We start from the raw sequence: 12,638 nt of genomic DNA, 5'->3' as shown, positions 1-12,638 counted from the left end.
GTTGGCTCCATGTTGCCTGTAGAGGCCACACTTCTTGCTATCTCTGAACAGTTCTATTGCAGTCCCTTATTAATAATCTTGTATTTGTAAAAAAACTTATTAAAGGATGGTGTCCTGCTTTCTGCCCCCGATTTGCCATGCATCAAAGGTGGAGAAGAAAACATCAGGTTACTGGCTGCCCCCAGATAATGCAACCATATTTCCTCCTCTCTTATTCAGACATATGTAAGAACTCTTTTCTGTTCAGTGTGCTGACTGATTCTTCCATTTCTCCACCCCCCACCGTTAAAAGTGACTCTGATTTAGATCACCACTCCAACAAAGCTTTTCTCTAATTCTGAGCTTTTGGATCTCCTTCAGATCATTTTATTCTGTAAATTGTAGTACTTTGGCAAGCTAAAAAAAAAAAAAAAAATCACTATCTCTGTAAGAGTGATTAAATAATATGGGCTTTTATTGGAAGGTACAAGCTGGGCATTGATTAAAAGTAATGCTGTTGAAGTATGGGCTGCTTGAGACTTGCTTTCACTTTGGCTGTGCCACATTTGTATAATTTACTGTATCAGAATAAATAGCGATTTCTCTGCTTGTATGTTTCAATTCCAAAGCTTGTTTGCCTCAGTTTTGGAAAAATACTAATTTAATTTTAACTTTTTTTTTAGCTGCTGATTTGTTCACAGATCTGGAAAATGCATTTCAAGAAAAGATTGATGCAGCTTATTTTGAGACCAGCAAGTACCTGCTGGATGTTCTCAATAAGAAGTACAATTTACTGGAACATATGCAGGCCATGAGGCGCTACTTACTGCTTGGTCAAGGAGATTTTATCAGACATTTAATGGACTTGCTCAAGTAAGAGAGTACGAAGGGTAATTATATTGAAATTCTGATAATTGCAAATGTGCGTGATCAGCACAGAATCTGTTTTCTTTTGGGAAGAGGACCTTTTAAATATCTTATTACTGAAAGGTTTAATGGCACAACTTTTAAATTATATTTTGGGTTTAATTTCCTTGACCCTGAGGCTTTAACTTAGCTCTTCCTTTTTGGTAGGAAGTATATACAGCACTGTTTCACAGTGTCTTGAAAAGTTGCACTAACATAGGTATGTTTAAACTGACCCTGTGCCAGCCTCAAGAATGTTAGCGCTTCTCTCACTCCTGCTGGCAAGTTTAAGCAGAAAAGCTCTGTTGTTCTTAATGCCATTAGTTAGACTTGCTCTGAATGTTAGATTTCTATATTTTGGAGGTGTGTGGTCAAGAACATTGTGTCAGAACCCCTAAATGTGTTTCAATAAATGTTATTAATGCCTTACCAGCCTCTGTTTTAAGCACTCAGGTGCACCCACTAGTGTCAGTTTAATTTCTTGAAATGTATTTGCAAGCTCACTGCTTTTACATGCTGGTGCTACTGGAAACTTAGCCTACTAGAAGTGTCCTTTACAAAGCTTTCCTTTGGTCTAGAAGTCAAGCTTTGTAATAGCATTTCCCTTCCTTTGTTAATAACAATAATTAGCATTGCCTGGTGATGATTTGTATGTGACCATGCATTTTTAAGTGAAAATTGCTATGAAACAGAATTAGGTTGGTTTGTGGAGTCAGTATTACATTTGAGGCAGAAATAATGCAGGGCTTTCCAGTACTGATTGTGGGGAAGAGGAGTTGTCCAAAATACTTGTTACTTGTAGGTTGCAACTCTTTGGAAAGTTGAAGTTATGTAGAGGAGATAGCTTTGTTTGTCTGCTTCTGCCAGCACTTCTAAGCCTGTGAGATGGCTACCAGTAAGTCTTTCAAAACTGAAATGAGAACTGATTTGATGTGTAAATGATGTAATCTGCCTAATTTTAGGTATAAATGCAACTCAAATTACAGAATAGTTATGCTAGCAATCCTGGCGATTTCGAATTACTGGCATTCAATGAGGATAAAGTTACTCCTCATGCTGGTGTTGAGGTGTATAGCTGCACATAAAGAGACAATTTTGATCATTGATTTTCTGCGTGGGTAAGACTGAAAGAGTAATACAAGAGTTTTTGAAAGTCTGTCAAAAAAGTGTTTCAGTGTATGCTGCAGTTACTACCAAATTGCTGCTGCAGAATATCTCAGTAATATGGCATGACTGTTTGTTTCATAACCACCAGGCCGGAGCTTGCACGACCAGCTACAACCTTGTATCAACATAATCTGACTGGAATCCTTGAAACAGCAGTGAGGGCAACTAATGCCCAATTTGATAATCCAGAGATTCTCAAACGACTCGATGTTCGACTTCTGGAGGTCTGTTGCATCATGGTGAATCTGACCTGAGACATACCTTTGTTTTGTGTGTGTGTGTATATACATGCAGATATCTATAAGAAATAAAATTTTCCTATGCTTATGTAGTAAATACTTCTACCCCCTCCTTTTAATTGAAATCTTCTTTGAGTTATGCAGACCTCATTCAGTAAGTTGTCTTTTTCCAATTACTGCCTATTGACTATTTGTATTCCCAGCTGTTTGTTTACAGCTGTTTCCGTGACAATACGAAGTTGAGTATTTGGGGTCTAACAGTAATTGATGCTGGTGGCCCTGATTTGAGGTTCTGCAAACAGCTACTCCTGCTGTTGTTCTTACAAGAACCTGGGGGTGGTGTCTTTGTCACCAGTAATTGCAAAGAGTGAAGCAATGAAGGTGCGTTTCATGGAGGAGACCTCAGGTAAGGAACTTGAGTTAATGAAAATGCTCCAGTCCCAGAGGTGGGAGTTAACTGATGTGCTGTAGCATCTGCACTGGGTCTAGACCTTAGTCTGAGGCCTGCCTAAGAAGTTTTTCCTTCCTTCATTTCCTTTACTGGCTTCAATGGAAAAACATTGACATTACAAACATCAACATTTGGGTGAGATGAATCCGACCCATGTGTCAATATTTGGTTCATTTTTTGCAAGGAACTTGTGTATCTTGTATGGAATTAGATGCTTGTTATTTTTTTTTTCGTAAGTTATGAAGAATGAAAGAGGAAGCAAGAATTGCTCTTGCTAGTATGCTCTGATTATACACTGAAAGTAGCCTATCTTTTTCATACAGGTATCTCCAGGGGACACTGGATGGGATGTCTTCAGCCTAGACTATCACGTTGATGGGCCAATAGCAACGGTGATCTCATAAACTGCTGTCTGTGAACATCTCTGATAATGAATTGAATTGTTAAATATTCTTTTATTGAAATAATTTTTTTTAAAAAAATGTTATTCTGGAATTTTTGGCATCTAGGATGCACCCAGTGTATAAACACTTGAGCCAAAATCTGGATTTGTAGAAATTAATTGTGACTGCTGAAAAGCTACATTTAAAACAATCATTACTGAAAATCAGTAATTCATTTGTTCCAGCAGAGATTTTAGCAAGTACTTAATAAATGGAGTCCTCCTTCCATTACTGCTAGCCTGTAGCTGCTAATTTGGGATAATTTACAATGAACTGAAGAATCTATTTGAGGAGAACCTATTTGTACTGCCTAAAGGAAATTTGATAGGCAGTGTTCATTAAAGCTACTGAGAAAATATCTGCACTATTGATCAGAATGTATTTAGCCTTTATAAAGAACTTGTGAAGAACTTTTTTTTTTTAAACAAGACATCAAAATGTGAGTCTTAACAGCATAAGGAATTCTAATGTACATATGTAGTTTGAAAAGGGTGGAATGTTTAGCATTTGTCATGGTCGCCCATTCATAGACTTGGTGCAGTGCTCTATGCTTGCTTGAATGTTAGGTAATTCAGTTCAACTCTTGAGGGAGGATCTGGGATTTCCAGGGATTTTGTTTGGACAAATATATACCAATTAACTACATGGTTCAGATACAATTCACTGTGAAGTGAGCACATGGTACGTTTATCAAATTTGTACTCATATTTTGTTTATTTTGTAGGTATTTACACGTGAATGCATGAGCCATTATCTAAGAGTATTTAATTTCCTTTGGAGAGCAAAGCGAATGGAGTATATTCTTACTGATATATGGAAAGGACACATGTGCAATGCAAAGCTTCTGAAAAGTATACCAGGTGAGAGAGACCCAAATGAGTGACAGCCTTGTAAACTGGATTTATCTGACTGCAGCTTGTTTTAAACTGTACTAAGAGGGGGGGGAAAAAAAGGGCTGTTGGAACAGATGAAGTTTATATTTTGTTGCTCCTCTTGACTGTTTAGTGTTAGATGATGATGAAGATAAAATAGTATTGTTGGAAATTGAGATTTCCTTTTTGTTTTACTTAATCCTTGATTGTGAGGTTTTGTAGACTAAACATCACATGTTTCTGGACAGAGACCGTTACTCTTCCATCCCCTTTTATTAATCTTTGTTGATACCTTCCTGTGTGTACCCTATCTCTCCCTCTTTCTTGTGCTGGAAGTATTAAGTCTTGTATATGCACGCTACAGAATTTACTTTCACTCATTCCCAAGAACAGAAGGAGCTAAGATAAGAGAAGTACATGTTAGAGAAGAAATAGGAAAGTTCTTAAGTGAGTGGTTCTGGTGTACATTTAATGGACTGGGATTTTGTGATCTTCTCAGCTGAGAATATAGTCTTATTTGTACTAGCTCCATCATGACTTTTTTACTGAGCTACATTTCTCTCAGTAAAAAAAATAGCTATTGGGGATATAGGTGACTTTGTGGCATAGTAATATTTTAAAATACATATTTATGTTTCTATAATGAGAAACTGTTTGGTGGGTGGGAGTAGACACCTTGGCCTCAGAAGGCTGCTGGGAAGCAAGCTCTTGTAAAGTCTGCTCCAGTGCAAAAGGATGATCTGTGGATGGAGATTACTAGATTCCATTTCTGTTTCTACGAGGTAGGATTTAGTTTACTCTCATTTTCCTGTCCCCGATAAGTGCTTGTTTGACTAAAAACCAGCAGCCTGGAGCATTCCTGCTTTGTGTTCTCTTTAAGACTATGATGCAGTTAACAGATTTTATTCTCACCACCTGAGGGTCTTCAAGCTGAAGTTGTCTCCTATTGCCAGGGTTTTGTGTCTTCCCTTTTTCTCAGAGGGAAGTTTGTTTTTTCTTCCCCCCTGCTCCCTCCACCCTTTTAGGAGGCCTTTCTTATGCTTTGCCATGGACCAGTCTTCTGTAGATAAAAGCTCAATTGCTTGTCGCCTTTAGGTTTGGCTATGTTTTCAGTAACAGAGACATTTAAAATGCTGCGCAAGCTCTTGGAGATATTGTCGGCAGAAGGAGCAGTGTTGTATTTCTCAGTTGGTGCCTCTGACAAATAAGAATATGTTTATAAAGACCTGTACTGCCTCCTGCTTTGAGGGACGAGAGTCTTTCTTGTTTACGAGCATGTCTACATTGGAAGCTGCAAGTAGAATTTTTTAAGAAATATGTGGAGAGTCCAATCCAGCACTGATTTAGGCAGAAGCAGTAGAACATGATTTATTTTCTCTCTCTCCCTACAAACCAGTACCTTGCCCTTCCAGTCACAGAGCCAGTAACTTATCGGAGGAAAGAACTGCAGGGTCTTTTGTTTTTCAATCACAAAGGGGCAGCATTGACTTTCAAGGATAACATTATTCACAATTCCCAAAAAGTCTTTAACAGCCAAGGATTTTAATGCTCTAAATGAGCATTTGTAGACAATAGTGTCAAGCTTACTCTTTTTCTATAAGTAATTTGAAGAAGAAGCAGATTATCCAACTTCCCGCTTTTGAGGAATTCCGGTTGTGTAGCCAATGCTATTTTTCAATGACCCTATTTAAAGTAGGTGCAACATAATGTGTTAGGCATAGACTTCCTGCAAAGGCATGAGAATGCAAGAGGGTACCTTGTTGTAAAATATTTCAAATCATTGGATGGTCTGTAACATCCCGAAATATGAAAATGTAGAATTCCCTTTGTAGTAGTCTTTTAGCTTGTCTGCAGTAGAAAATTACTTCCTCTGTCTGGATATCTGCCTGATTCCAGAGACTGAGTATCTTAAGATACTTTTTGCAATTGATGGTAATCTTTAGTGCCTTAACTGTGGGTCTCTGGTGGTTGAGGGAATTGAACCTGGACCACATGATCCATAAATTCCCTACCTGGGTCACAACCACCCTCTCTTTTGGTCTCAGCGTAGCTAAGTAATGCCACATATGCTGTCTGTGGTTTGAAAACTAATGGTAAGAGATGAGAGGTCCCAGAAGGAACTGCAAATTTGTGGCCTCACATTTTCAGCCAAAAGAACACATGGGACATTAATTGTATTTTGGAACTGAGAGGGATTTTCTCAGTTCTGATTCTCAGCTAGTTCCCAGCACTGTCTGAGAACACAGTCAGTGTCATCTTTGGCTAATGTTTTCTAGGAGTCAGTTATTCAGTGTTCATTGCTCAACTGTTGCCAGCCAGTACGAGTGCTACCATCCAGAATTAGTAACTGGTTTATGAACTATTCAGTTTAGTAGAAAAAAGCTGATTTAATGGCTGTGGTTGTCTTTGCCATCTTTAACATGCCATCTCTTCTGGATTTTTTTTCAGAGCTTTCTGGGGTGCTGCATCAGTGTCACGTTCTGGCATCAGAAATGGTCCATTTCATTCATCAAATGCAGTATTACATTACATTTGAGGTATACTCTATCCACCCAATTAGTTGCTTAAAAATTAAGTGCTTTTAATATTCTGTATGTGTTGTGTGTCTTAAATTTCAAAGAGTTTGTCATCTAGCAAATCAAAACAGCCCAATCCTGAATCATTGCTCCAGGTGCTTGAATGTTCGTGGGATGAACTCTGGAACAAGGTCCAACAAGCACAGGACTTGGATCACATCATTGCAGCTCATGAGATTTTTCTAGACACCATCATAGCTCGGTGCTTGCTGGATAGTGATTCCAGGGTACGTCTTCTCCTTTGCATTAAATTGTAACTTTTTGATCTTGGCTTATGTGTTGGGAACTGTCTTCTCACATGTTGTTAGGAGCAAGGGGAAAAATAAATTTTTCTTCCTATGATACAAGACTTTGTTATGATAGGCTCTGTATGTACCCCCCTGACAGAGTGACAGATGCTGATTATAAAAGGGGTTACAATATGGGCCAGTTGTTTTTTGGTCTGAAGAAGCTGTGGGATCATGCAACAACTGATTTAGGGCTTTGCAAAACAATCTCTCTAGCTATGTGTAAAAAGATTTCATTGACTTGTGTTCTGAAAAATATTAGTAACTTAAAACTCCTTTGCTGTACAACTGTTTCACTGGTTTTTTGCCTGTCTCTCAGGAGCTTCTCAACCAGCTTCGAGCTGTTTTTGATCAGATCATTGAGCTCCAGAATACCCAAGATGCAATGTACAGAGCTGCTTTGGAGGAGTTGCAGCTGAGATTGCAATTTGAAGAGAGGAAAAAACAGCGTGAGCTTGAGGTACAGTAAGGTTATTACTGGAATATGAAAAGTAATTGAGGCAAATATAGTTACTTTTTGATAATATGGAGGATTTTAGGTGTCGTGTAGAAGTACAGCAAAAATGAGAAATGTAGTTGAGACAACTGTAAGAGTCATCAGCAGTAGCTATTGTCTTGAAACAAAACTGCTGAATGATGTTTTTCATTTCTGTCTTGCCCAAAACCTCTAGGTGAATAGATTCTGCAGTGTGCTGACGGAGGGTGAGAAATTTATGGCTGTTTTAGGTGAAGGAAGTGGAAGAGGCTTCAATATTCTGAACCTTTTTGCAAAATATGCCATGGCTCCATGCCGTCCTTCCTACTGCCAGTCTGTGAGACATGCAGTGCTGGTGTGAGGCTCACCTGCTTTCCTAAGCTCACATTTTTAGTGTGCTGCACACCATCAAGGAAACTGATAGTTTTAACATTAGAGGCTCCATGTTTGGCTTTCTGTGGTAATAGTTGGTTTATATAAACATGGTGGTGGCCCAGTTAGCAACTTTCATCATGTGATGCTTGACTTCTTAACTCATTTGGTCTCTTTGTAGGGCAAGTGGGGTGTAACTGCTTCAGAAGAGGAAGAAGAGAGCAAAAGGATGAAAGAATTTCAAAACTCAATACCCAAAATGTGCTCACAGCTCCGACTACTCACTCATTTTTACCAGGTGCCCCATAGATTGTTTGTTTTAATATGGATGCTGAGCTTTGATACGTAGAAATCGGTGTCTAATATGGATTAGGTGTAACTTATGTGTTTGTGTGTGCAATTGGTGAATTGAGGTCTTCATGTTTTGCTGCTGCCTGTATTCACTGTTCCTCAGACAGCAGGTTTTGTGGTGATGTATGTTCCCTTCACAAAGAAGAACAGGAGACTTGATGTAAATCTCCTTCTTCTAGTAGTGAAAGTAATAGCTAACATCTGGTCTTTTTAAAAGAAAAATATATATAAAAAAATATATCTAGAATTCCTTCTGTATTCCGATTTTTCCTACCATCCTTGCAAGTCATTGCTATTAAAGACTGCAGAAAGGGTCCTTACTAAGGGCTTGACAATTTTAAGTTTATTGAGAAGGGCAGTGCATAAGCTGTTTAAGGAAACATACACAGGCTATTTTCTTTGATGGGAGCTATTCTCACTTTGTCTTAATTTATCATGTCAGCAGAGCACAGGTTGGGGGTGGTTTAAAAGCCTGAGCTGTTTGTACTGGACATTCTGAAGTGCACAGCAGACATTTGAAGATAAAATTGTTCCGGGTTTTTGCAGAAAGAATTGATCTGGCACAACTGACTTGTTGACAATTGGCTATAAATGCTTGTGCTTGACCTTTCTCAGATTCCCTCTGTCTCCATGCCAGGCCTGAGCACCACCTGCCATCCCTGTGCAAAACGTACCAGTGATGTCTTCTTAACAGTCTCCTGCATTTTTTTTTTTCCTCCTTCAGGGAATTGTCCAGCAGTTCTTGGTGCTGCTGACAACCAGTTCTGACGAAAGCCTTCGGTTCCTTAGCTTTAGATTGGACTTCAATGAACATTATAAAGCAAGAGAGCCAAGGCTTCGTGTGTCATTGGGCACTAGAGGCAGACGAAGCTCACACGTGTGAAACAAGAGCTGAGACTGCACCTTGGTGTCTGAAAGATGTTGCACCTCTCGTTGGACAAGGCCATCAGTGCTGACATACTACAGCCAAACTGCGCGTGATCGGTGTCTGCCATTTCTTCAGGCAACGTGTTTTCAGTCATGTGCTTGTGTGACACTGTATAGCAGAAAGCAAAAAAAGTAGGGTTTTTTACACTGATGTTTCTAGAATTACCAGACTGAGTGGGCTGATTGAACCTCTTCCAACCAACTTCTTAAATCATCCTTTTAAACAAATGCCAATTTTATTTGAAGCTTTCTGAGCTCTCTCCAATGTAACTTATATCTGTGTCAAGGAAATAGCATCTTTTGTTTATAGAAAGCATCATTTCCTTTTTTAACAAGAAAATAAGAAGGTTATTTTTTCTATGTGTACTTGTTCTATTTGAAGAGAGCTTTTGTTAAAGCCAACAAATTAGGGCTCAGACCTAATGTCCTTGTTAAGAAGCTATACAGCATTTCATTATGCTGATTTTCAGTGTTGTGATGTGTTTGAGTGTAAGAAAATTTGTATCAGGAGACATGAACTTATATTTAATTTTTTGTTGTTTTCAAAGTTAACAAACTGAAAAAAATTTAGCAGGGAAATTCTGTGGATACTGTACAGGAGAAAACTAGAAGCAGAGCAGGAGTGTGTCTGTTGCACATAAGATCTAAATCTGAAGTTACAGCCTCAGTAACTGTGAAAGGAAGGTGTTGGTTAAAATTGAATGGAATTAAATGCTTGATGTTCAAAATCAGATGTGTAGAAACAAAGTTGGCTACTGTTGACTTCATTCTCTTCCCTATTTTTTCATTGTAAATATTTATATATTGCAGTCCAGATGTTGGGGAGAAGAGGATTCTTCTTTTGCAAAGTTGTTATTATATCAGGTCACTTATGTTCCACAAGTGCAAGATTAGAAAAATAAAAACACAGTTATCTTTCAAACAAGTGGTTTGCTTTTTGTAATGAAAAGGTTGATTTTTCCATAATGTGAGGAAGTAGAGGCTTCCAGTTAGGAGTGTATTGGTTTACAGATCTCTTCCTGTTACAGCATTTTGGTATTAGTCTTACCTATACTTGGAATTGTGTGCAATTCATTAGTTAATAACTGTGCTCAGATCAACCAGATCTGTGGCCTTTTGTTGGCTTTTGCCCTTACTCTGCTTGAACCCTTCGGAAGCAGAGGCACCTGCCACGCCATGCAGGGGAGGCTGCTGAGGGCCATGAGGGAGGTGAACTCTCATGAGGATGATGCACTGACTTGCAGCTCTGGACTAGTAGGGTTGCCCTGTGGACACCAGGATTCCCATTATTGTGCAGGCCTTGGAGTCCTTTTGTTAAATAAAACATGTAAGGCTTTTAACCCTGTGACATTAAGGGACCTGCCAGAGCAGCTACCCTCATGGTGGGGCACTTGTAGGCAGCTTTTCAGCTGTAAGAAAATGTGGATCCTGAAGGATCCCTGCAGGAAGATCCCCTGGAAGTGGATGGGGACTGTTTCTGGGATCTTGAGTTTCTCAGGCAATGGTACCCGTTCTTCTCACATTCTCGGAGATTGTTTCTTCTGTGCCTGTACCTGGGCAACAGCCATCACCACTCTTGGACCCCCTCTGATCACCAGGCTGGGGAGAAGGTTCTGAACCCATAGTATGGAGTAACTGGACCAGTACTGCTGGAAGATCCCCTGGAAGTGGATGGGAGCTAGCAATGTCATCTTTGACTTTTATGGCAATTTCAGCCTTATTTTTTTCCATTTGCTGATACATGCTTTGCTTTCACCTGCAGCTGGGTCTTCCCTCTTTTGGGCACTCTCTGCATTACCTAGTGCTGCTTCTCTGCAACACAAAGCATGGCTTTTTTGAAAGAATCTTAATTTATAAGAAGGAGGAAACTGACTTTTTGAAGCTCTTACAACTCCAGGATGCTGTCCCTAGGAATGCTTCACTGCATAGAGCAGCCATCCAACCAATAATGTTGGGAAAGCCAAGTCGCTCTTTTTTTCTTCTTCACCAAACATTTAACCAGGTGACCCAAAGGTGATTTTGGAAGGAGAAAGTGTGGGGTTAAGCAGATAGAGGGGCTGATTTTGTGTAAATAGGGTGCTGGTCAGTATGTTTTTCTAGCCTTGCTCCTCACCTGATCAGTGCAGCCTGTCCTATCTGCTTAATAAATCCCTTTCACTTTTCATGGGTGTGTGTGATGAGGATGTGTGTGCAGCAACTGGAGTGGGATGGTGAGATGGGCACCTGTGGTGCAAGCACTGAAGTGGTGAGAGGAAGAGGTGAAGCAGTGAGAGGACACGTATCTAGAGGTGAGAAGGTCCGGTGGTCAGGTGCTGGCTGGGCTGTATGTGTAAGCCCAGCTGCTGGAGACATCCATGTTTGCACTGGGATCCTTGCAGAAGATGTTGCAGCCTGAATGGCAGCGTGAGCAGCTGCTGTATGGGAACCTGATGGAGTGTCCTGTGCCAGCCCATCCTGTGCAACAAGCCATGGGAAGAGGAAACCCTCCATGGATGGGGCCTGTGCAGCACACCACAGGAAAATCCATCCAGGCTCTGGTGCTGCAAAAAGGCAGGGTGTCCAGCATCTGAAGGCATGTAAGTTTTACTTTCTACCTGTGTTCCTCTTTTTATGCTGTTGATATTCCTGATTTTATTCTGTTGTATTAAAGCAGCTATTTTGTTAGGCTTTTTGTTGTCAAGCCTTTTTTACTGAGATCCAGAAAGAGCCCTTCACCCTCTCTCACTGACCTCCTTCTGCAGAAGAACACTGTACTTATAAAAGTAAGTAAGATACATGCACATTATATATTAGTGGGAGATATACATTAGTGGGACATACGTATATATATATATATACACACCTCCCACTAAGGGACCTCCATTCAGCTCAACCAGAGATGGGAGGAGCATAAGGCTGCTGGTGCTGCGTTTGTCTGGGTTGACCTGTATATGTACATACATATACATATATATATGCCGGTCAGTCTCAGCTCTGTACCTGGCAAGATCATGGAGCAGATCCTCCTGAGGGCTCTGCCAAGGCACATGGAAAATGAGGAGGTGGTTGGTTGCAATTAACGTGGTTTCCTCAAGGGCAAATTGTGCCTGACAAATTTGGTGGCCTTTTATGGTGGGATCACAGTGTCAGTGGACAAGGTGATAGCAACTGGTGTCATCTGCCTGGAGCTGTGCAAAGTATTCAGCGCTGTCCCACACAAAATCCTGGACTCTAAATCAGAAATACATGGATCTGATGAAGGGACCACTTGGTGGATAAGGAATTGGCTGGATGGTCACACTCAGAGTGGTGATCAAGGGCTCGATGTCCACATGGAGACCAGAGATGAGTGGCATTCCTTAAGAGTCGGTACTGGGACCAGTGCTGTTCAACATCTTTGTTGGTGACATGGACAGGGGGATTGAGTGCATTCTCAGCAAGTCTTCTGACAACACCAAGCTGTGTGGTGTGGTGAACATTAAAGGGAAGGGTGGCCATCCAGAGGGACCTTGACAGACTGGGTGGAGAATGGATTGAGAACAGCCCCGGGGAGAAGGACTTGGAGCTGCTGATTGACGAGAAGCTTGACATGAGCTGGCACTTGCAGCCCAGAG

At 40.4% G+C, this 12,638-nt stretch overlaps 1 protein-coding gene across 5 annotated transcripts in view; it reads left to right on the top strand.

Annotated features, from left to right (window-relative positions):
* The window catches only part of TUBGCP3 (tubulin gamma complex associated protein 3), a 47,153-nt gene extending 37,377 nt beyond the window's left edge, over window positions 1-9,776 (top strand). For all 5 annotated transcript variants that reach the window (XM_051617727.1, XM_051617709.1, XM_051617701.1 and 2 more), the window contains 9 exons: window positions 663-852; window positions 2,141-2,276; window positions 3,066-3,134; window positions 3,910-4,045; window positions 6,506-6,594; window positions 6,729-6,860; window positions 7,240-7,380; window positions 7,949-8,065; window positions 8,843-9,776. In XM_051617727.1, coding sequence (XP_051473687.1) covers window positions 663-852; window positions 2,141-2,276; window positions 3,066-3,134; window positions 3,910-4,045; window positions 6,506-6,594; window positions 6,729-6,860; window positions 7,240-7,380; window positions 7,949-8,065; window positions 8,843-9,001 — 1,169 coding nt within the window. In that variant the 3' untranslated portion in view covers window positions 9,002-9,776. The remainder of the gene's footprint in view (window positions 1-662; window positions 853-2,140; window positions 2,277-3,065; window positions 3,135-3,909; window positions 4,046-6,505; window positions 6,595-6,728; window positions 6,861-7,239; window positions 7,381-7,948; window positions 8,066-8,842) is intronic.
* Window positions 9,777-12,638: the final 2,862 nt, after the last annotated feature.

This window comes from Apus apus, chromosome 1, assembly GCF_020740795.1.
Source record: "Apus apus isolate bApuApu2 chromosome 1, bApuApu2.pri.cur, whole genome shotgun sequence".
NCBI lineage: Eukaryota > Metazoa > Chordata > Aves > Apodiformes > Apodidae > Apus > Apus apus.
Note: the sequence above shows the minus strand (reverse complement) of the source record. Positions and strands in the feature narration are given on the sequence as shown.